The sequence below is a fragment of the Lepisma saccharinum genome, chromosome 14 (genome assembly GCF_977018435.1).
Source record: "Lepisma saccharinum chromosome 14, izLepSacc3.1, whole genome shotgun sequence".
NCBI lineage: Eukaryota > Metazoa > Arthropoda > Insecta > Zygentoma > Lepismatidae > Lepisma > Lepisma saccharinum.
In genome coordinates, this window is record NC_139242.1 from 56,616,647 (window position 1) to 56,642,254 (window position 25,608).

At 39.2% G+C, this 25,608-nt stretch overlaps 2 protein-coding genes across 5 annotated transcripts in view; one reads left to right on the forward strand and one right to left on the reverse strand.

The window, feature by feature from the left end:
• LOC145998913 (carbohydrate sulfotransferase 4-like) overlaps positions 1 to 6,198 on the forward strand; it is a 186,565-nt gene extending 180,367 nt beyond the window's left edge. For 3 of the 4 annotated variants that reach the window (XM_083135670.1, XM_083135669.1, XM_083135668.1), the window contains one exon: positions 622 to 6,198. In XM_083135670.1, coding sequence (XP_082991796.1) covers positions 622 to 940 — 319 coding nt within the window. In that variant the 3' untranslated portion in view covers positions 941 to 6,198. The remainder of the gene's footprint in view (positions 1 to 621) is intronic. The other variant, XM_083135672.1, reaches the window with a different exon arrangement.
• A 4,644-nt stretch (positions 6,199 to 10,842) lies between these two features.
• The window catches only part of LOC145998545 (thrombin-like enzyme elegaxobin-1), a 41,221-nt gene continuing 26,455 nt past the window's right edge, over positions 10,843 to 25,608 (reverse strand). Inside the window, exons 3-8 of the mRNA XM_083134968.1 lie at positions 24,651 to 24,772; positions 23,766 to 23,878; positions 19,224 to 19,347; positions 14,175 to 14,285; positions 12,417 to 12,572; positions 10,843 to 11,233 (exon numbers count right to left, since the gene is read on the reverse strand). Coding sequence (XP_082991094.1) covers positions 11,090 to 11,233; positions 12,417 to 12,572; positions 14,175 to 14,285; positions 19,224 to 19,347; positions 23,766 to 23,878; positions 24,651 to 24,772 — 770 coding nt within the window. The 3' untranslated portion in view covers positions 10,843 to 11,089. The remainder of the gene's footprint in view (positions 11,234 to 12,416; positions 12,573 to 14,174; positions 14,286 to 19,223; positions 19,348 to 23,765; positions 23,879 to 24,650; positions 24,773 to 25,608) is intronic.

Here is a 25,608-nt window from a genome sequence, read left to right on the forward strand (position 1 = left end):
ACCTGTCGCTTTTTCCTTCGGTGTGAATTCTCTTTTCTATATGAGTAATTAACCTTATGTGCCCACAATTTCCCATCTTCTCCCATAATCCGTATGCACTTCAAAAACTGTATATCATTTACTTTCAATGGAATCATTACAACTCATAAGTGTCCATGACTGTACTACTTTCTTAATGTACTTTATTTTTTACTTGCATAATTGCAATGGTTTTATTGATTAATTTATTGCTGAAGCTTCTAAGCCCAGCAACAGGCTAAGTTTGTAGCAATTTTTCACATACATAGATCCAAATGTGCACGCAGAATATAGTTCCACTGCAATACTGCTGATTTTCTCACCGTCTGTGATATTAACAGCTCAGCGGACTGGCACGGGAGATGCTGAAACACCATTCTAGCGTGGATTAATATACATAAAACCTGCTGCAAACTAAACCTGTCGCGGGTTTCAGTTTAATAGAAACTTGAATCTAATTTGATTATTCATCATATATTTTAAATCTCATTGCTACTTTGTCATCTTAGCCGACTGGTTTACTTATTTTACTTATTTGTTTCATTTGGCATGATCTTCTGATGGAAGATTTTGGATTAAAAACAAATGTTTTTCCAATTTCAGAGTTATGCGATATGAGGATTTATCCGTGGAGCCACACATGGGTGTCCAAAATTTATTTAAATTCTTTGGCTTGAATTTTCATCCTTACGTAAAGACTTTTCTCGATACGCACACAAAAGTGAATGTTGGAGGGGTTTCTAGCACATATCGAAATTCCAAATCAGCACCATTCCACTGGCGCCAAGACCTCATGCACAGCGAAGTGCTGAGAATACAAAGCGTGTGTCGAAATGCCATGGACATATGGGGATACAGGAGGGCCCTCAACGCTACTCATCAAAGAGAATTTAATCCTATGGCAAGATATAAGCTAAAGTAGCTGTGATAATGTATGACATTTGGAAGACTTGTTCCTGTAACTTTTTTTTTTTCAAATTTGAAAGAGCTCAAGTTTTGTGCAGTTAATTGTGTGTGTGTGTGTGTTTGTCTGTGTGTATGTGTTAGGGTGTGAATGGTTTGTGTAATTGTTTAAGAACATATGACACTCGTTCAGTATGGATACAAATTATGGTGTGCATGCATGTTGATTCATATGCGACAACATGAAGCCCTCGTTCGTCAATTCCAGTTTGTGGGAAACAAAAGTGAAAGCATGTTGCTACTAATGTTACATGCATTTCCCACCTACCATTGCTACATGAAACATATGGACTTCGTTTTTTAATAAATATCAATTCAGTCTGAAAAAAACACTAAAGTGCCTCGATTATACCACTCCAATTATATCATACTGTGATATTTACAGACACAACTGTACTCCTATATAAGGTAAGAATCAATGATGTCAACACAGATATGTTGTGTGTGTTAGAAAATGAACAAATGTTAGCTTTAAACAAGGCAGCGAATAAAACTGGGGGGAAAGAGTAATAATTGTAAAAAATAATAATAAGAATGCAGTATTCAGTAGTTTGTAAGTCAAATGAAATGTTTTAAAAGACTGTGCTGTTTGTATATAATGTATTATCGAGTTAAGAAGCCATATCAACCATGTAGCATATCACACATGTTTTTTGTAGAGGCATTATTTCATTCTACTCAAACCATGACTTTGTTATTCTGATTATTGCTCTTATGAAACATTCTCAGCCAGTAGAGAATCTAGTGGTATTTATAGACACAGGTTGGACTTTTCATTTTACTGAGAGATTCAGGTTGTTTTTTTTCTCAGCTAACAATGTATAATTTGATTTGAAGCTTCTTACAGTAGGCACAAGTTTTGAAACTTATCAAGAAAGTTTTATTCTGAACAAAATAAAAGCAAGTGGATATGTAATCTCTAAGAAAACAAATAGAAGCCACTTTCACGAATAAGTACAACTTAAAAATTCTCTATGATCACACCTTTGTGTGGTCTAAGACAGAGTATTTATGTGAATAGAAAATAATAAATCCAATATATATGCACACACACACCTGATTATTATAGACATTGTGCCTCTAAGTAAAGACTTAATATTATTGTAGTTTCTTTGTATGAGGAATAGTTTGGTAACTGAAGTAATGCAGGAAATGCCTATTAGCTCTAGATCACGTTAAATTAACGATGACATCTCACCATCAATTGTCATCCATGCATGGATGTCCACAGGATTTTTCCCAGAGAGAGGCAAGCAAAGTATTTTTTTCTCCATAATAGTATTATCCCCTTAAACAACATTGCTTCAATTTGAAGTTATCATGTTCCTGAACTGCCCTTGCAATAATTAACATATATAACTGTGACTGAAATGCAATATGTGTGAAATATGTAATTTTTGTTCCCCCCCCCCCCCCGCCCCTTTCGGACAACCATGCATCCATGTAATTTTTACAGGTGGACAAACTACCTCTCTTCACAATATATTTTCCTAGTAAATTCCTTCCTTCCTTGCCTCTTTGTTTCACATCCTTCCTGACTTTATTTTCCGTATATTTCTTGGTCTTCCTCTTCACGTTTTTGTACATAGACTCAATCAAATCATTTAACCCTCATGATATTTAAAGTAAGTGATTGCTTCCAAAACCTCTAGAATTAATAATAAATTGTCAATTAACAAAAGTTCAACCCTCCCCTAAAGTAAGTTCAATCACCTCCAAACTTCGAAAACTAAATATGTCAATTCACCAGATTAAATAATATTACAAAAATTAAGCAGTTGCCGAAAGAGACAACTTCTAAATCCAACAACAAACCTTCAATGAATCTAGCAGACAAGAGTTAAAAAAAGGTGGTGGGGGCAGGGGGTGTCATACATCTCTACAACAGGCCCGTAGCCAGGTGGGGCTGAGCCCTCCCTGGAATTGCTGTCAACCCCCCCCCCTTTCCCTGGCACTGCCATCAGCCCCCTTGACATTAGGTAAAACTATTTTGTATAATTTGTTTGCAGTGAAGAGTGAAAATGTAGACAGCTCACAACTTAAAGGATAAATCCACAGAACACGAACAGCAGCTATTACATTCACTCATCTTGTTTATGAGCTGAAGTCTAAGTAGCTGCAAGTATTAAAAATTTTTTATACTTTGTAAGTTCTCTCATGAGGGAGCTTCTTTATCTGTACCTTCACTGCCCCTGTTCCGGCCTCCTTTTATACAGAGATCTGAGACTGTCATCATCCAAATTTCCTTCGAATCTGCATCAAAGGTCAAGAGCTCCCCAAGTTTTGGGAACGAAGGAAAGTTTTATTGCTTCGGCCGGGGGTGGAATGTACTGTAGGCACTGTGATTGAATATTGTGCATTTTTGTGAGTGATATAAATATCTGTATCATCTAAAGCAGTATGGAGTGTGTAAAGGATGATTTCAGTACCAGTCAATTAACACTTCAAGAGATGTTTTAAAAGATGTAGAAATATGTAGTATTTGTGTGATATTTATAAATTTTATGTAACGTAATGACCCCTTCCCCCCACACATAATTTACCTTAATTTAATACTGTTAAATTTTTGAAAAATGGAATTGGTTTACAAAGTCTCCCCTAATAACCTGTGAGCCCCCCCCCCCCCCTGGAGATCAATTCTAGCTACGGGCCTGCTCTACAAGAGAAAGTTGTCAAAGCCATGCTGTACCATTTGCTTGCACCAGCAAAGTTTGTTTTTGAACATTTCTTCTTTTGAATATCAGCTTATATGTTCTTCTTCCCACATAATTTCCCCATTAAACATTACTTCAAGGCATCTTTTAGCAGGTAGTTAGTTCCTTAGCCATTTCCCAAGCTAATTTATTTATCATTTCTTGATCACCTCCGGTGTCGCTCTTCTTTCACAAATTCTTTTTCATTCACTCTAAAATACACTTATGGTTCATTTTTCCATCCAGTTTTTGTTCCCATCTATTTCACCACCCATCTGGTAGCTTTGTCAGGCAGTACGTGCCCGACGAAGCTACCAGACAGGTGGCAAAATCAATCGCAAAAAAAAGCTATGCAGAAAAATAAACCAGAAGTTTATTAGAGTGATTTACTTCTCTCTGCGTAACTGCCAAACTGATATCTTTAGATATGATCAAACTGTTGCTAAAGCTGTATCTGTCCATTTCATGTGTTCCATTCTTCACCACAGACACATTTCCACAACTTCTAGCTGCTTTTCTTCACTTCTTCATAGCATCCAGGTTTCACTTCATTTTACATATATATATTGTGTATGTGTGTTTCCAAAATATTTTAATTTATACCAGATGTAAAGTATTGTTACGTTTTTGTAATGTAGATTCCAGTGTATCATAGAAATTGTGCTAGTAACATAACAGCATTACTTCATGGTACAAACGGTGTCCAAAAAATTTACACATGTTTTCTGTTTTTTTTTGTGAGTATTCATTAAAATGAAAAGTTCATATCTCCAATTCTAGGTCATTTCGACATTTCAGAAGAAAATAGGATATTATGCCTTATAGGGTGCACTGCCGTAGTCCGAGTGCCTTTTACGATAGCATGGTGTGCAAGAATAGTGCAGTTAATATCTAAGAATGGATTGTGCAAAAGTTTTTTGCTACAAATATGTTACAATAAGGGTAAATTGTTACTGCTACCTCTTGAGATGTAGTTACAACCTACACTGTTAGTATTGCCACCTTTCAGAAAGAAGACAATACATTTACAGGCAGCAATATTCTTATGCAATGTGCAGGTCTTTACCGTATAGAGTTCTTAATGCCAAGGCATTGGAATGGTTTTGATGAATTTTTGTACACTTGTTATTTACTTGTTCATTGTGGATGTTCAGTGATTGACCATTCTATTGAGTGAGGTAGGACTTTTAACCACTGATCAGTTTAGTAAGTCAGTACTGTCAATCGTAACCAACTGACGCTGCTGAAATGTTTCCACAGTCACCATCTTGCTTGTAACCTTTTGTAAAATGTGTACTGATTTGGTTTAACTTTTCTTCTCTGCCACTTTTGGCTAATCGCAAAGATGAGAATGAGTGACGATTTGGTGATATTTATAAAGGGAAACTCACAATGAACATGTATGCCCAGGCTTGGATTTGAGCTCAGGCCGCCTGTACTGTGCTAACCACTCTGCCATGGAGCTCTGCTCTTGTTTTTTTTTGTTGTTGTAAATAATACACAAACTGACAACAAAACAGTACGTGGTCATGGGGAAGAATAGCTGCTTTTCTGATGCTACTTTGTCCAAAATTTGTCAGATTGAATTTACTGGTTTAAATATATATTAGAGCAACTGTTTAATTCATAGTCTGAAAAACAAAATTCTTAACTTATGACAAGTTGTTAGTGCAGTGAACAGTTTTTTCTTCCTGGATAAAACTTAAAATTGTGATCTTTCTTTATATATTCTGTTTTCATGTTAGTTCAAATGCTGCTGCGAAAAATGCTTAACAGATGAATGTTTGAATTCAGATACTTTGGCTAATATTGGCATTTTTTGTTTGGATTCCTCTTTTTTTGTACATTTTCTACTTTTCTAGTTGTAAATTTTTTATCTGTCTCTTCATGCTAATCATGCCAAACTCAATGGCTGAGTGGTTAGAACAGCATGTTACAATGCGAGTTCATTGCTCAATGTACTCCACTGAGGCAGCAAGGATTCCTTCTCACAGTGCTCAATATATGGCAGCATTTGGCACTTTCTGCAGTTTTCAGTCTTCTGAAGCTTTATCATTTTCTTACTGTATGGCTTTGTTGAACCACTCTCCTGATTGTTGGTGTCTGCAGTTGCAATTGTCCATCTGCCTTTATCACACAGAACTGCACTGAACTGCATGAATAGGAGATAATGGCAACCTTATATTACACTCTCATATGAATTCACCTCAGTTAACTGTTTAGTATGTGATAATTAATTTTTCCACTAAAGTAAATTAACTATAGTTATGTAACCTTACCAACTCATCAAAAGTTTCAATTATTGAGACAGGGCATGACCCCTGTGAAAGCAGAAGAATTAAAATCTACACTTTTCAGTGGTTAAAAGACCATATTATTGATTGCATTCACAGCAATACCAACTGCCTTTAGTCTACAATTAATCTTAATAATTATAAGGATCAATGACAATTTTCTTACAATAATGCAGTCCCTGGTCTTTTTTAATTATGCGTATAATATATAAATAAAAACTTACAGAACATTGTGATGCTTTTCATTTTCTCCATCTTCTACTTTCTCTTTTGTAGTAATATTTAGTGGCATGTAGATTTATGGAAATATTAATTGGGAGTTCTAATATGGAAGCTGTAATATGTGAGTATGCTAGAAGAATGGTACAAAAAATAATATGATGATTGAGGCTCACTTCTAAAGTGGCAAAACTATTGGTACTAATTAAGTTTGGTAATGTACAGTCACTGGCAATAAAAATGGGACACCTAGTTCCCAACATACTCTGTTCCCTGCAAGGCGTTATGTGTGCTGCCTAACTCTACAGGAGTGGTAGAAGTTGCCATTGAAAATTTGCTATTAAAATCCACCTATCTTCTTAATACACTGCTCCACAAAACTCAAGCAACTCTGTAAAACGTGCGATAGGTGAGATGTGGTGCCCATTCAACACTTGTATGAGACATGTACAAACAGAAACAAGCACAGGCAGTGCGAGTACCCTCTATAACGCGTGAGCAGCACCTTATAAACCAAGATTAACAGCTTGTGCCTGCCAGCGCAAACCACAACCTAGTATTGTCCCGGTCCTTAAGCAGTGAAGTGGTGGTTCATGAGTGGGATATCAAGTTTAGACACCTTGAAATTAATCCTAGACACCATTTGAGTGACATTGACTGAGGTCGAATAATTGGACAACTGGAAATGGGTCGGTCCCAAGTGGAAGTGGCATGTGAATTCAATGTGAATAAAAGTGTCGTGTCAAGGTTGTGTCTTCGCTTCCAAAATGGTCCTACTGTCAGTAGACGTCATGGAGGAGGCCATCCGAGGACCACATCAGCAGCTGATGACTGGTTTCTCACAATCACTGCCAGACGTAACCACCAAGAGTCCTGCTCTCAACTGGCAAACGATTTGTTTCAAGCTACGGGATGACGTGTTAGTCGTGAAACTGTTCGTAGGCATCTGAATAAAGCAGGATTGCATGCCAGGAGGCCTGTGCTGTGTGTGCCATTGAAATGGGAGCACAAAGGTGCACGATACACATGGTGTCAGGAACATGTCGAATGGGGAGAAGACCAGTGGGCACTACTAATGTTCTCTGATGAGTCTCGATACAGCCTATCATCTGATTCTAGTCGGATATCTGTGTGTAGAGAGCCAGAAACACGATATCACCCTAACTTCATTGTTGAAAGGCCGTCCTTTGGAGGTTGTTCCATCATGGTGTGGGATGGTATCATGCTGGATAGAAAAACGGACCTCTATATTGTGGAACATGGAACTTTGACGGCACAACGTTATCGGGATGAAATTCTCCATTCACGTGTTCGCATTGAAGTGGACGCGGTGGCTCAGTCGGTAACGTGTCTGACTACCATGCTAAAGGTCCCGGGTTCGATCCCCGGCCGGTTCAAATCCGGGAACTTTTCTAACGATGGAAGCGGCCCCGGCGCCCACCCAGCGTCGAATAACATGGGTACCTGGGGGAAACCCTGGGGGGGTAAAGGCGGTCAGGGGCGTGATGCTGATCACATCACCCCCACTCACGACCGGATCAAGAAAGTGTGGGGCGTTACCCCCACACCCCCTATACGCCTTCATGGCGTGGTGCTATGCACAGGGGAGCACTTTACCTTTTTTACTTTACTTTTACGTGTTCGCAACTTCCATGGAGCATTTGGTCCGGACTTACATTGTATGGATACAATGCACGCCCACACCGTGCACATCTTGTGTCCGATTATCTGGAGACAGAAGACATTGCCCATATTGAATGGCCTGCATACTCACTAGAACTTAATCCAATTGAGTATGTTTGGGATGCTCTTGGGCGAAGAATAGCGGATTGCAATCGGCCAACACGAACAATTCCTGAACTGCAGACAGCCCTCTTAGAGGAATGGCCCCGTCTTCCTCAAGACTTGATAACCACACTGATCCACAGCATGGAGCCCAGATGTCATGCCTGTGTGTCTGTTCTAGGTGGTTACACACCCTATTGACAGCCTGTGCCCTCTCAGATTCCAGCTTTTCATGTAGGGTTATAGTGGCACTGAGCTTTCTGGCCACCCTGTACACTATATCTGCATTGTTGGTGTTCATTTGTGTTGCATTGTTCATCTGTACCTTCCTTATGTTCATTAAACTTGATGAATTAACATTTTCCTTTCATTTAGTCCTACTTCGTTCGAGTTGCTTAAGTTATGTGGAGCAGTGTAAATACATGTGTGTGCAAGCTCATACATACACACACACATGGGGGAGCAGGGAGAAAGTGCAGGATGTAGCATACATTCCCAATAGTGCATATTGGCCTTCCCGATGCCGCAGTGGTAGCGTCGTCGCCTTGTAATCAAGGGGTCCCGGGTTTGATACCCGGTGGAGGCACATAGTGGTTCGGATTCCACTTTAAACTGTAGGTCCAGTCCCGATTAGCCTTACTGTGCATAAAGTGGACTTAAAACACCAAATCAATCAAACCCAATAGTGCATAGAGGGAACCAGCCCCCCTGGCACTGCCGCCAGCCCCCTTGACATTGGGTAAAATTATTTTGTATTCTAATTTGTTTGAGGTGAAGAGTGAAAATGTAGACAGAATATGTTATTTTGTTTCGTTCATCTTGTTTATGAGCAGAAGTCTATGCAGCAGCAAATGTTTAGAAGATTCTCTAGACTTTAGAAAGTTATTTCATAGGGGGTCTTCTTTATCTATACCTTCCCTGCCCCTGTTGTAGCCTCTCGTTTGACAGAAATCTGCAACTTTGGCATCATCCACATTCCTTCCACATCTGCGTCAAATGTCAACAGCTCCCAAGTTTTGGAAATGAAAGGGAGTTTTATTGCTTCGGCCGGGGTGGAATGTACAATAATCACTATGATTGAAGTGAGGAGAAGAGATGTTTTAGAAGATATAGAAAAAAAACTAGTATATGTATGATATTTATAAATTTTATATCTTAAATTAACTTCATGACCCCCGACACACATAATTTACCTCCATTTAATACTGTTGAACTTTTGGAAAATGGACTTGGTTTACAAAGCCCCCCCTCCCATGATAACCTGTGACCTTCCCCCCTGGATATCAGTTCTAGCTACGGGCCTGGAGGCAGCATGAAGACCAGCAAGTGCACTGATGTTCTGCACTGTCACCTTATTATCAAGACGTTCCAGGTTCAATCCCTGGTGGAGGCACCTTACATAGTAGTTAAGATCCCACTTTATAAAATGTAGGTCTTGCCCTGATTAGTCTTATCTGATGCATAAAGTGAACGTAAAACAAATTTTGATAAGGATCCCATATCCACAATGTCGAGATCAGATCCATGGATATTGTGGATATCCCATAGACGTCCTATGGATATTCATTCCTGGATATTCAAAGAATCTCCCATTTTGCACATCCAGGGGATCTTCTGTCCTGGATGCTTATTGTATATGTGGTATTATGTCCACATATTACTAAAAAATTGACATTAATGTTTTGATATTCATTAAGAGTATCTAGTCTCATGTTAATTATGTTAGGACTCAAATTATATGATGCAGTAATAAATTGTAACTTAAAAATATTTCCGAAAGGAATTGCATTGTCTGTAGGGCCAGTGTCGTTTCAGTGAGTCATGCATCCGCACCAGATCAGATAAAACTTTCTTTGCTACGAGGCTTTCTTTGTGCCTCGAACACAATATGCCAGATGCGAGTTTGCATTGAGGATGTTGGTTTGCATTGATTAGCCGTGGTAGTGAAGAATAATCTCTGCATACTCTGCTTATCATTGATATGCATGTGAACACAAAGCATTTTTCGGATGTGTATGTGTGAATTTGTGCACGACAGTGCGTGTGTGTGAGAGAGTGAGTGAATGGGTGAGAGTGAGAGGTAGAGAGAGTGGAATACTTGTTATAAGCATATATGTACCTGAGGTCTTCAATTTGTGTAAATCCAGTCCAGGAATGTTATTTTCGTATCCAAAGTATGTGCAAAAAATATCAGCATAATGCCCAGATTAGGTACAATTTTACTCCAGAATATATCCTTAAGCACAATGAAATAAAAACACCCAGATACTGTCCCTATCACATGAACCCATTTCGAAACGTCCAAAAGTCATCCGTATAATATCCAAAACACATCCAAAAATGATCCACCAAATGTCCAAAACATATCCTTCCTGGATATTATATGGATGTCCCCTGGTCGGATATATGGATATCCATGGAACATCCTATGTATGTCTCCTGGACATTCCAGGACACCCTATGGATACCCAGAATTCCAGCATGAATATCCAGAAGACGTCTCCTGGATATGTGTGTGCTGTCCCAAGTTCGATACTCAGTGGAAGCACATTGCACAATGGTTGAGATTCCACTTCAGTCTATAGGCCCAGTCCTGATTAGTCTCTGACCATAAATTGGACTTTGGCAAACTTTTTTTTCCTTTTTTTTTTTTTTTTTGGCAAGCAGAATGGGTGATCTAAAGGTTGAATATTTTATTGACATCATCCTTGCATAAAGTTGCTCTTGGGTTCGTCCAGCCTCTAATAAATGGATTCCTCGTGGCAACCCTGTGTGGGAGGGAGGTAGGGAGGGGAGGGGGTAAAGTTTACATGATTATAGCACTGATCACATCACCTCCAAAAATTGTGAAGATCGTGAATATGTAGGGTCCTACCTCACATCCCCTCTGTATGCCTTCATGGTATAGTGTAATGAGCGCAGCATAACTTTACCTCTACCTAAAGAGCAATAACAGACACTAAACATTTGCCAGTATATCAAAGTAGTCCATTTATTAAATGTCCTTTCATTCTTTGTCCCTTGTATATGGTTGAAAACGTTAACTCAATAACAGATGCAAAAGTATAAAACAAAAAAGAAGTATTTTTTTCATTGTAGTGTGTCTGAGTTTTTGTGCTAGTTTGTAAGAATGTGATAAATGGTTGTCAGAGAAGAGGCAATTTCTTTGTACTTGACTGTCGTTGAAGGACAGACTCTTATTTGCTTTGCTAAGATTCCAACAAACTCTTCACCACATATTAAGGGAGCCCCATCATCCTGCTGCAAAAGAAAAAAAATGCATTATTTATAATTGCATCCTTAAACTTTTACAGAAATAGCCCTATTTCATCAAGATTTTTTTTTTTTTTGTAATTTACTACATAAACATTTTTCCACAGTTTTGTAATGAAAAGTTGACCCCCAAAAAATTTCATTTTTGATTTTGAAAGGATTTTCATTAAAATTTCTAGTATCATCATGCAACTTACTAGTTTTTCAGTACATACAAGGTTACTGATAAGATTATAAATATATGCCACAAAACATAACCAGACCTTCAGAGTGTGTGATGACAGTATTGTGGCTACAGGAAAGTAAGATAGTGCAGTTGAAAAATCAGTTCTTCAAATTGAAGAGCAATACACAACAATACCAACCAGAGTCACTATTGCCTCAAACTACTTGCCGTTTACATAATTGATAATGCTTTGGAAAATCACTCATTGCTTTACGATACAGGACTACTGAAATGGCACGAATTTCTTCCTCAATTGTTTTTTTCTCAGCATGGCGTCTTGTGTTTTCCAGGCGTAAAGCTTTTTCTTCAAATAACCCCACAGCCAGTGGTCACAGGCTATGAGAGCAGGCTGGCCATTCTGTCGTTCCTCTCCTTCCAAACCACCTTTATGGCAATTTGTGATCCAAAATGTCCCTCACTGCAATGGCATAGTGCAAGTCAGCATTAACAGTTGATGCATCGGTGCTACTACGAGTCCTTCCAGGACATTCCTGGATGTTTTCTTTTCTTTTTGGGATGTTTGCCTTTGTAAGCAGTCATTTTCTCCACTTTTCCACAGTCAGTGGCAACAATGTTACTTTAAAATCACATCTCGCCAGGCTAACGGCCTAACGAACATCATGGCATGCAATTCCCCAAGCTGCAATTTTAACTTGCTGCTGCATGTTCAGTGCCATCTTGGCTAATGACGTAAGCTCAGGCACGTGGCTCTTATCTAATATGAAAAAATGGAGTTTCAAGTTTAATATACCATTCACCATTTCCCTCTACAATATACAGTAACACTACATCATTTACTTCAAACATGTAGCCACATTTCTGACTCACCCTGTATACAATATCTAGAGATTTCTTTCCGGCATGAATTTGTGCCCCACCTTTGTTTATCCAGCTACCCTCCTTTTTTAACAATAAATAGAAATCTATTTAGCACATTAAACTTACTGGACATGGATTCTGCTTGCTAGTTGTTGCTACACATATTTCATCTGAATGGAGTATATGAAGAGGATCATACTTCTCAGCAGAGTCCATGCATTTGTCTGGGTTTACAATACTCACTGCATGCTTCATCAGGCACAGTTGTTCTTCCTCATCAAACTGTAATCATAGATATTTAAATAGAAATTCATGAATAGCAATTCGGAATAAGTTTAAAATTTGGAATGCAGTTTCCAAATTTAAGAGAAGTTTAAATATTATTCCATATTTCAATGGCAATGTGGCAATAATTCAATTTGTATACTAAGCCAGAAAGAAACTTATTCCACATGATGGGATTAGAATGTAATTATGTATACAAATGTATCTTTAACATCCATGAAATTACTTCTGGATGAGAAAAATTACATAATTATTGTTGGCATATATAAAAACATATTAATATACGATAAGTCACACTAAAAGTTTTTAGACACGCGCAAGTAAAACACTGGAGACCAAAAGTATGAATGCTATAATTTTTCAAAGTATTCTCCATGACAGTTGATACACTTGTTCATCCGCTCAAACCAAGTGTGAAAGCACTAGGACCACACATCTGCAGCCTCTTGAATGCACTGAACGAAGGCGGTGACTGCCTCCTCGGGAGTAGGAAATGAAGAACCTCGTAATGTATCCTTGATTTTAGGGAACAGGAAGAAATCACAAGGGGCGAGGTCGGGACTGTAAGGAGGATGAGTCATTTCTTCGATGTTGGAGGCTTTGAAGAATTCAATTGTTCGTACTGCTGTATGGCTGCACGCATTGTCTTGATGCACAATAATGCGACTTCGTGGGCGTTTTTCACGAACTTTCCGTACGATCTGCAGTAAACAAACCATAGTGTACCATTCAGCATTAACGGTCCGACGTCCCTGTAGCAGCACTGATGCAATATGGCCCGTCCGACTGAAGAAAGTGGCAACCATTTGTTTGCCAACACTTCGTCCCTTCCTGACTTTTGTTGGTGGGTCTTCATCCGGGAAGATCCACTGCGTCGACTGTCGTTTGCTCTCGAGTTCATAACAGTACACCCAAGTTTCGTCACCTGTTATGATGTCATACACTGCATTTGATTGTCCTTGGTTAAATTTGTCCAGCATTTTCATGCACCATGTGACCCGTGCCTGCTTTTGCTCCTGAGTAAGATGGTGTGGGATCCATCTGGCACAGAGCTTCCTGACACCAAGGCGGTCATGCAGGATTGTTTGAACCTGACTCATACCAATACCCAGTGTTGCACTAATAACTGCATATGTCACCCGGTTATCCTCCTCTATCATGCGATGCACTCTGTTGACGTTTTCTTGAGAAGTTGCTGTCACAGGACGACCATCACGTAATTCATCACTGAGTTTCTGACGTCCACGTCGAAATTCTAAAAACCAATTAAACACAGTCGCACGGCATGGGGCTTCCCCCTGAAATGCATTTCGGAGCCTTTCATAACATTGCTGCTGCGTTAAACCTGCTCAAAAATCGTAAAAAATCATTGCTCTGAACTGCTCCCGTGTTAAATCCATTTTACTGTACACACACGACAATAATTGTCTAATTTCTGGCACACAACAATTAACAACTATAAATTCTGCAGCATTATCACACTTCACAGACTACTAACTTCAACATATCCTAGAGACAATGTATTGCTGCAATCAGTGTTGCCGCATCTAAAAACTTTTAGTGTCACCCACGTATTTGTTGAAGCAATAAATCGCTTACCACCTGATCCCAGCCTAAAGTAATGCAGATATCATGGGACTTTACTTTGTAATTTTTCCTTGGAAAGTTCACTGGCGCTATATATTCATTAAACTTGAAAGGTTTTGTTACCTGTAAATAGAATAAGAAGGTTAGTATCAAACAATCTTTTTGAGAGAAACCATTTTTCATTGGAAAAATGGCAAAGGTATGTAAATGTATTAATTTACAAATGTGTTCAGTTTTATTTATTGATAATAAATAAATAAATGTATGTATTTCACACAGGCTACAATACAGTTACAATTATATATTATTAAAATTGTACCTCCAAATCATACTTTAATATCTTTTATATTAAAGTGCAAGATATCTAGACATGGTTTCATGAAGAATATATTTATAAACATGTAAGTAGGTTGAATGTAATAAGGACCAAATATATATACACACACAGAGCATTCCCTGACATTCGCTACGAGACTCGGCAGCAAGGGGCCCAGCATCAATGCTTGTCTTTGCCGGTGAAAGGGTCCGCGACAGTCGCTTATATTAAACCTTCTAAAAAAGTTTAGAGTAATAGGGTCAGTTATGAATAAAAGTGGAAAGAAAAATGGGGAAATAAAGTATACAAAGACAATCCGCACACCATCCATGAGTTAAAAGAGAGTATTGTATGAAAAACTGGGAGAATTACAGTAGACAAACTTGCACGTGTAAATGCCAATTTCCTTCGGAGATGCCAGGAATGTGTTGCAGCAGAGGGACATCATTTTCAACACCTTCTGTAGTCAAGGTTAGTACACAATATGAAAATCTAGTTTTAATAGCGGACTCTACCTACTGTCGCTGACCCGTTCACCGGGAAAGACAAGCGCTGATGCCGGGCTGCCGAGTTTCGTAGCGAATGTCAGGGAATGCTCTGTATATATTATAAAATAAGATAAGAAGTTGATATTTTGCGGTGTTCACAGTAGAAGACCAGAATAATGAAGATGGCGTTGGTACAGCAGTGTAGCCAGAAAATTGATAGATAACAGATGTTGACAAGAAACTACTTTTACCAGTGTTTACTGCATAGTTGGTGGTGGGTGAAGTTCAGGAGGGCAAAAAAGGGGCTGTTATTGTGTGGCTAGGTTGAGTCTGGGAGGGGGGTAGAATGGTGTGCATGTCAGATATGTAGGCCCTTTAAGTGGATAATGGCCACATGGGAAAAGTTGGTAATGGTGGTGGTGTGGCTGTTGGCGTGGGTGGCGACAGGGAGGTCGGAGTTTTGTGTTGAAGATCGGTGGTTGATGATTCTGAGGTTCAAGGGGGTTATGTAGAAGTTATCACAGATTTGGCAGATCAGGCCTATGTGAGGTTGGAGGAGTGGCAGGTGCCCTTCTGCTGAAGGATGAACTCGCCAACAGGGGTAAGGATCTGTAGGGTGGGGGAGGTGATGAATATGGGGCAAGTCTTGCACCTGTGTTTGTGTATTTTGGACCAAGACGTTCTTGAGGTGGGAGGATGATGGAAGACGAATATGGGTTTGTCCCGAAAGATATATCTGGGATCAGGATCACTGTGAACGATGAGAAAGAGGAAGTGGAGGGTGTGTTTGATTTTAATAAAGTGAGGGTGGTAGTGAGTGATCAATGCAGGGGGATTGGTTTTGCAAATGTATGTTTTATTTCCAAAACCAACCCCCCTGCATTGATCACTCAATACTCCTCTATTGGGTATCTCATTGTGCCATGTAACCTGCTCTGTTCAGCAGAAACACTAGTACCTGCACTGTTTTATCACCGATTGTGTAAGACTACAAGTCTTGAAGAAGTGAGTTCCCTTGCCAATTTTTCAAACATTTTTAGCAAAAGTAAAACAGCTTTCTGCTTTTTTTTATGTATTATTGTACATGTATGTTGTTGAAAAGTTTTATATCACATCTGAGCTGACCTACATTAGAGTTGTGTCTATAATGCCTAATGCCTATAAATAATAACAAAAATATCAGAGTATGTAAGTGTGTGATAAATGCAACAGTTATGCTGCTCAATATAATGTCAAATTAATTGCTATGGATCAAATTCTTTGTAATATTCTCCTCTGATCTTATTATAGTTATAAGCACGAGTCTCTCTTCAGACATACAGGGTGTTTCTAAAGGTCGTTTACAACGCTTGGGAGGTGATTCCTCACACGAAAACAAGCAAAAAGTCTAAGTTCCATTTTTACGACTGAGGCTTCGTTTCCGAGATAGGAGCCTCGCAAAAGGTGACAAAGTGATCGTCACACCTAACTGGGACGAATATTATAACAGATAGAGAGGCGGTTCCAAGGGAATCATAAAGGAATCGTATGTGCTCAGTCCGGAAGTCACTATGAAAAGTTCACTGCACGCATGCGCAATGGAGTCCTCAAAGGATTTGGGGATTTCCAGCAAGACCAATACATGGAAGGGGTATGTAACGAAGCAAGAAGGACCGTGACAATGAGAAATGAGTTCAAGACAACACATCCCGACCTCAAACATCAAAACATGAGCACCGAACACAAAATCCGAAAAGTTGAGCACGGTTGCATACCCCAGTTACACGCGAGGAATGAACGAATCATGTCATGTGGCATACGAGAGACACATTACTCCACCAGCAGTAGGGAAAGAAAAACACAATATCAGATGATTGCGACAACGTGTATTTTTACACGCGACAACTACGTAATATCCTCCCCCCCCACACACACACAACAAACAACAAATGCTACAATGTCTTACGCGTGTCACTGTACACCAACTGAAGATGTCACTTTCACCACACAAAGGGGGTGGGGAGCAATACCAAAAGTGTTCGCACGCGATCATTGTGACGTAAAAGAGACCAGTTTTGGAAGCGCTGCACACGCAAATCTGGTTCTCGTAGTCTACGTTTGACCTTTATGACTGCTGTTCCCGCGAGAGGAGCTCGAAGGGTTGGTTCTCTCCGGCAGTCGTTCCAGTCGTGTTGCAGGTGCTGGGATATGATCAGCAGTTCGGTCTAGGTTGACATACGCATTGAAGAGTACTAGTATGTTGTATTGAAAGAAGTTGACGTGGTGGAGTGGGCAAGTCAAGTATCGCAACAATTGGTCTGTGGTGTTCGTACGGTGATACGGCCAATTTGTGCAGTGTGCCAGTGTTAAACAAAAACAATACTTTGCAGTTCCAGCTCCCTATTACACAGATGGCTGCGTATACCACCCAGCAGCTAGCAGACATGCATCTCATGTATGGGGAGGCACGTGGTAATAGCCGTGAGGCAAGGCGTCTTTATGAAAACGCTTTCCACATAGACGTTTACCGTCTCACACCTTCTTTCAGGTAGTGGACAGTCGACTGCGTGAAACAGGGCCAGTGTTACCACCGCGGCAAGAAGTTGGAAGACCCCGAAGTGTACGCACACATCAGTTTGCAGAAGATGTGTTAACAGCGGTCGCAGAACATCCTGGCACCAGTACGCGAGTGCTCGCTCGGGCACGAAACACGTCTCATGTGAATGTTTGGCGAGTGTTGTCAGAGGAAGGAATGCACCCTTTTAAATTGCAGAAAGTACAAGAACTGATACCTCGTGACTTTCGCCCTCGTATGGAGTTTTGCCAATGGTTATTGCATCATATGGACACAAACCCTCACTTCGGGGCAAACGTATTGTGGACAGATGAAGCCATTTTAACCAGGATTGATGTCTTCAATAGTAGAAACAGTCATGTATGGGACTTTGACAACCCACATGCACTTTTTGTGGCCCATCACCAGCACAGGTTTTCAGTGAATGTGTGGTGCGGGATAGTACATGATCATTTAATTGGACCATACATTCTCCCTGTTCGCCTGAATGGTCGCACATATCATGCATTTCTTAGTGAGGTTCTGTCTGAACTGTTGGTGACCGTACCTTTGGCACTGCGGCAAGAAATGTGGTACCAACACGATGGTGCACGAGCTCATTTCGATTGTGATGTACGACATTTCTTGCATGACGTGTTTCGAAATAGGTTCATTGGTAGGGATGAGCCTGTGCCTTGGCCACCGAGGTCGCCAGATCTCAACCCTCTCGATTTTTTCTTCTGGGGAGAAATGAAAACCCTCGTATATGACACACCTGTCACATCAGCTGAGGACCTCGTTGCTCGCATCAACGTCGCCGCCGCGACGGTAGCAGATACACCTGGCTTGTTTGCTCGTACTCGACAATCCTTGATTCGTCGCTGTCATCTCTGCGTAGAAGTAAATGGCAGACATTTTGAAAACCGTTTGTGATTATTGCCCTCGGCAAATCTCAGTGAGAACACTCTTGGTATTGCTCCCCACCCCCTTTGTGTGGTGAAAGTGACATCTTCAGTTGGTGTACAGTGACACGGACTGTCTGTGCGTAAGATATTGTAGCATTTGTTGTTTGTTGTGTATGTGTGTGGGGGGGGGATATTACGTAGTTGTCGCGTGTAAAAATACACGTTGTCGCAATCATCTGATATTGTGTTTTTCTTTTCCTCCTCCTGGTGGAGTAATGTGTCTCTCGTATGCCACATGACATGATTCGTTCATTCCTCGCGTGTAACTGGGGTATGCAACCGTGCTCAACTTTTCGGATTTTGTGTTCGGTGCTCATGTTTTGATGTTTGAGGTCGGGATGTGTTGTCTTGAACTCATTTCTCATTGTCACGGTCCTTCTTGCTTCGTTACATACCCCTTCCATGTATTGGTCTTGCTGGAAATCCCCAATTCCTTTGAGGACTCCATTGCGCATGCGTGCAGTGAACTTTTCATAGTGACTTCCGGACTGAGCACATACGATTCCTTTATGATTCCCTTGGAACCGCCTCTCTATCTGTGATAGTATTCGTCCCAGTTAGGTGTGACGTTCACTTTGTCACCTTTTGCGAGGCTCCTATCTCGGAAACGAAGCCTCAGTCGTAAAAATGGAACTTAGACTTTTTGCTTGTTTTCGTGTGAGGAATCACCTCCCAAGCGTTGTAAACGACCTTTAGAAACACCCTGTATATTACAATACATGACAATATATTTCCCTTTTGGTACTTTTTTCAACATACCTTATAAAATGACATGCCTATCGATCTGTGCTGAAATGTTTCATCCACTTTCCTTACGATGTATCCAAGGTTTTTGTTTGGCCCCATCCTTGTTGGACCAGCTATTATGGTGATATCAAATGGCCTACATGCAGACAAAATGACATAATGAGCATTGTAGTGACACTTGATACATAAAGATATTACAAGCTTCCTTGATGAACATGAACTTCGTGGTTTCTACCTGTGGTGCAAAAGGTTCAACTCCTGGTGAATGCTCCAATCTTTATGAGGACATTTAGTGAGCTTAAAGAAATAGTAGTGGACTCTGGTCTAGAATATCGGTGAGAATTAACTCAATGCACTGACAACATGTCACTTGAAGAACTGCTACATTCCCCGCAATTGTGTTAGTGTCTCCTTAACAAAATTATAAAAGTAACTGGAATGATAACATATTACTTTGAAAGGTAACTATCCTGTCACTTTCTGTTAATTTGTGTTAGTACGAGGGTCGTCCAGAAAAAAAGAAATACAAATGACAAATGATGTGTGCAAAAAAAAAAATGGTACAGAAACTACATACCTTACTCTACTGTTCCACATATTTGCCCTACCTATTTATATCATAGCATGATACCAGTTTGTTGATACCATCAAATTGTACCAAGTCACTGCCATTGTTTTCAACCATGTAGTGACAGCATGTATGATGGAGTGGTTAGCACAGAATGTTACGACGTCAGGGGTCCAAGGTTTCATTCTTCTCTCTCTCTCATTGTTGAGATTAGGCGAAAGTGAAAAACAAGACTAAATTAAAATCAAATTGATTCGTGTATGTATGTGAATGTGTGTGGGCATATTTACCCAAGTGATAATGGTGATAATGTAGGGGCAAGCACGTTATTGTCCAAAACTAACACGTTACTTTCAAAAGTAAATAATGCATATTACTTTTAGAAGCAAAGTGGCAGTAACCATAAAGCATTGAGGGACTTACTCAAGTGTGGTCGTTGGATGGCTATGTGACACAGAGTTTAGGTAGGTGAAAATTTGCTCCATGCTCCAAACTAACGTTTTGCTATATTATCTAACATTATGTTGGTGAGTGTGAAAATGTGTACTATAAAGAATAGTTAATCATCTAGTTCAGGTCTTATACAGTACATGTATATTTTAGTTGAGTTATCATGGACTCGTTCCAGAACGTCTGTCAAAGGTGCTGATTTTATTTCTTTGCTCTGTGGTCATACAATCTAGGAGTTTGCTCTGTGTTTTTCTCTATTCTTTGATCTTACCTTCAAATTCATAACCTGAAACTTATGTCTTACATATTTATGCACACACTAGTTTTAATTCTTATCAAGGTAGCTTCGAGATGTGAAATTTGAGAAGGCTGTCTCTATTTCTAAGAAGAAATATGACAGCCATAAGATTACAAGATACAGTTGGAATAATGAATAAAAGTCTGTATTAGATTATATATTAGTAAACAAGGAAGTAAAGAAGAAAATGAACAACATTAAAGTAATACCCAGTGAGAACTTAAACAGTGACCACAGACTACTAGTAGGAGATATGAGATGGAAAATAAAAGATAGAAGGGAGGAACAAGAGAGAAGGATAAGAGTGTGGAAATTGAAGGATAAGATGATAAAAGAGAAATATCAACAAATATTGCAAACAAAAGTGCCAAGAGATGAACCCAAAGGAGTAGAAACAGAATGGATAAGATTAAAACAGAATTAGTAGAGGACAAGCAAGAAAAGAAAGAAGAAAGAAACACCACGGTGGAATGAAAGAACTAGAGAGGCAGTGAAAAACAAAAATGATGCATTTAGAAAATGGTTTTAAGTTAAATCACAAAATGCATGGAAAGAGCATGTGGAAAAGAAGAAAGAGGCAAGGACAGTAGTAAAGGAGGAAAGAAGAAAGTGGATGGAAGAATGGGTCAAAGTGCTAGAAGAATTTGTAGATGGGAACAAGAAAGTATTCTATGGATTAGTTAGAGAAAGAAGAAGATAAAAAGGAGACAGCTGTAAGCTAAGGGATGAAAGGGGAAACGTTGAAGAGGATGAAGAAATAAGGAGAATGTGGAGAAATCATTTTGAGAAATTGTTGAATGTGAAAAAAGAAAATGAACATGAAGAAGTGAAGGAGAAATGAATCTCACATGGAAAGAAGTGGAGGAAGCACTGAAGAGAGGTAGAGCACCTGGAATAGATTAGGTGCCAGTAGAAATAATACTAGGAGCAGGAATGATTGGTGTGCAGTGGCTATACAGAGTGTTGAAAACAGTGTGGCAAGAGAGAGAGAGAAGTGCCAAGAGATTGGACAAAGGGACTAATAGTTCCCATATTCAAGAAAGAGGACAGAAAAGAATGTAAAAACTACACAGGAATAACACTAAATTGCCACTCAGCAAAGGTGTATGAGAAAATATTAGAGAAAAGCATAAGGGAAGTAACAGAGTTGAAAGAGGCAGATCAACAGGAGATCTGATATTCAAAATAAGGCAATTACAGGAAATGCACTACGAGTATGGAAATGATTTGATTATGGCATTCCTAGATATAGAAAGGCATATGATAGCATGGACAGAACAAAGATTTGGAATGCTCTAAGAGAGAAAGGAGTCAAGGAAGAGATAGTGTGTAGAGTGCAGAGCACATACAAGGTCAACCAGAGCTGTGTGAAGACACCAGTGGGAAGAATGGAGTGGTTCAGTATAAGTAATGGACTAAGACAGGGAAGTGCTCTCTTCCCACTGCTCTTCATCATTACAATGGATGCAATTAACGAAGAGGTGGGAAAGGAGAGGAAGAGATGAGATGAGGGCCCTGTTGTTTGCTGATGACTTAGTAATATAGGTGAACAGGGAAGAAGAAGTACAGAGACAGCTTGATAGTTGGAATGGGGAAATCAGAAGAGCAGGAATGAAACTCAGTGCAGAAAAGAGTGAGGTGCTAATAACAACAAGCAACAGAGCCAGAAATGAACCAAGAATAGAGATGGACAAGGAAGAGTTGAGGGTAGTGGAGAGCTTCAAATATCTAGGAAGCATTATTGAGAGAAGTGGAAGAATCAATGGGAAGGTAAACAGAAGAGAACAAATGGGTGATGGACTCTATCAAAGCATTCAAAGATTAATATGGAACAGGGATGAAATGCAAGAAGGTAATATATAACACATACTATGTGCCAATAATAACGTATAGAGCAGAGACTTGTACAATGACAGAGAGAGAGAAAAAAGAGATGCAGTCAGTGGAATGGAAATTTTTAAGGAGTATATTGGGGAAGACTAGAAGGGATAGAATAAGAAATAAGGAGATCTCGCAGACAGTGGGTGTGGTGAAGCTTCAGGACAGTATAGACCAGGCACAGATGAGATAGTTTGGACATATGAAGATCATAGGCGTGCGCAGACCCTCTGATTAGGGGGGGGGGGGGCAAAGTGTGTATGTGTGATATATATAAAACATATTATTTAAATACATTACATAATCAATTCATCCACCCCATAACAAACCAAATGATATAACGTCCCTTTTCCTCCAAATCAAACTGTTATAGCAGGAACTGTCTGAAGTACTTAGTTGTTCTTTCTTGTCCCTCTGGTAATCCACAATGCATTACAAAAAATAAAGAAATTGCGAGTGAAGCGAGCAAGAAAATTTTTTGATCCAAATCTATATAAATTGAAGACAGTATTAATTTAATAGCATGCAAATAATTCCATGGGATTCCATGTTTCTCTCTTTTACATTTTTTCTCATTCAGGTCGTTCAGCGTAGAGGGATAACTATTGCAGCCCCTAGCTACTACTGCTCTGAACTTGACAAAACTGTAAGGAAAGCAGATATTACAAGAGAAAGCGAGCAAGAAAATTTTATGAAATTAATTTCTATTTCTATAAAATTTGAAGTTGAGCGAGCAATTGCCCCTCTCTGCCCACCTGCAGGTGCTCCTGGCTGTCTGGAAGAAATAATGCAAGAAAGACGTGAAAACTAATTCCATCTTCAGTATCCTTTTGTCCTGTTACTCTTAGATTCTGCTAGTCTTACATTCTTTTACTTCAATGTTTGCCCCCTCCCCAGAATTGATTTCCTTCCAAGGTTGGAAGAAGGCAATGCCCCCCCCCCCCCTGACCCCTTGTGGTTGCACAACTGAACCAACCCCCTTCCCCTGTAGTTGCTTCAAACTTTCATTGGCTTGAAAATACTTAATTTTCTTTAAGAGTATAATATCGTTTAATAACAGCAATAAGATTCCTCTACACTAAATTTCTAAGGAAAAGTATAATAATATAGGGGCATGGAACGTCTGGAAGGGGGGCCACCAGGAAAAAATGGAGAGCCTTGACTTCTATGCCGACCCAGCCAGAGGTCGGTGATGGTGGTGATATGTGTCTATGTTTCATTTTAAAAATAGTGCACACCATACTTAATATAGATTAATACATAGGCTATATCAGAATATTACAACTACAATATTTGACCAACACAAGCAAACCAAGACAATATTGAAGTAACTGCTACAGACAGTAAATAGATTTTATACCTCTCAGTCTGGGCCCCACAGATTGAGGATGAGGCAACCCATTTCTTTGTCAATATTACAGCTGCACAATAAGCATCTGATATATTCCCATCAATTAGACGATACACAATGGCCTGGAAGGAAAGAAAAATCCACTAAATATTGTAGTTTTATTTCTAGAAGATTTTTTTTAGATCTATGAGGCCACTATTCAATGTACAAAAGTAAATACAATAAGGAAAATCCACAACAAAACTGTATCTAAGTGATTTGCCCAAAGCTTTGCTTTTGAATGCTGTGTGCTGTTCCCGCACAGGTTAATATATATATTTGTGAAAAGTAATATAAGAAAAGGAAGAAAAATACAGTATTCAGAATGTAGGTAATTCAAATACATGGTAATTGAGCACTGGTTCTTCCTTTACATGAGCAATGATACTAAATTATATCTAAGAAGAAGTTAATCTACTCATACACTGGCTTTTCTTTCGTGGTTATGGATTGGCTGGACCTTTAGCTGACAGAAGCCTGGTGCGTTTAGTTTTCCAAAATCCTGAAAAAAACTTATACGTTTCCAATTCCTTCCAGATCATTCTCGTCAATTTTCATGTGGTTTGATTTCACTGTGTAATTGTTTCGTATCTATGTAAGCTTATAAAACTATTGATAGTATCTAGACAATAGTGCAAGCGAACCACACAAAGATTTATGTGCATGCTCTAGAAGCAATTCTAAGCAGATATAAAATTTCATATTTTGGAATATCGCAGGAATTTTTTGAAAGGAGAGGAATTTTCAAAAACTGCTTCCCTGACATTGGCTAAAGGTTCAGCCAAGCTTTAAGTTTGTATGTGCGGCTACGAGTAAGTTGGTAAAGGTAGATTAAAACTAATGAAGTTAACTTACCATATATGGAAAATCTGTTCTGTGTGTGTGTTCTCCATGAATGACATCCCGTAAATTTTTAGTTGTTTTGCTCTCCATTATTTCATTACCTTTTATTGGAGACACACAGATCCTGCTTGGAACTGAAAATCAATGGGAAAAGTAGCAGCAATTAAGAACTTTAATTTGGCATGTATTGTGGGGATATATTGCCTTAAATTTCTTAAGAAAAGGAGCTATGGATAGAGGAGGAAGGGTGAAGAACGTTGAATAAAATAGTAAGGATCATATTCTCTCTTATGAAATTCTCAGTTTGGGTGCTCTGCATGTAAAATGCATATTTACAGAGAGTTAAAAGTTTCAAAAAATGAACGCACATACCTGCAACAACTAAGGTTTATCAAAATATTTGCTTGATTATTGTACAAGATAACTCATCAAGTTTTACTTACGTGAAATTTTGTGTTTACAATTGGATAGTTATTTCCAATTAATTTCGAAGGCTGGCTGCCTTCATTCAATAAGGGAAACACGAAATTTCATATAGGTAATGTAATACTTAAATCACATTCACTGCAACCATCATGAATGTCATCAATCGAGGTTAATGAAGTTCACTGTAGGTGGCATCGCAAGCTCTCACCAAGGGTTTCCAGCATCTGAGCTCTTATTAGAGCAACTGAATTTTCATATTATGAATTAATTCACATTCCATTGCAGTCCGTCAAATATGAGCAACTGCCAACCCCCGTGTAAGAGTAGTTATCACAGCATGCTTTGTTGCCAGGGATCCTGGGTTCAAATCCCAGTCTGAGAATGGGTGTTATTTGTGAATGTCCCTTCTCTTCTTCTTCAATTTCATCTTACTATCACTCATCTTCATCTTCATGATTAGCCAAAAGTGGCAGAAGCAAAGTCAAACACACCAAATCAATGAATTAAATACAAATAACTGATTGAAATTCTGGTAAACAAAGCA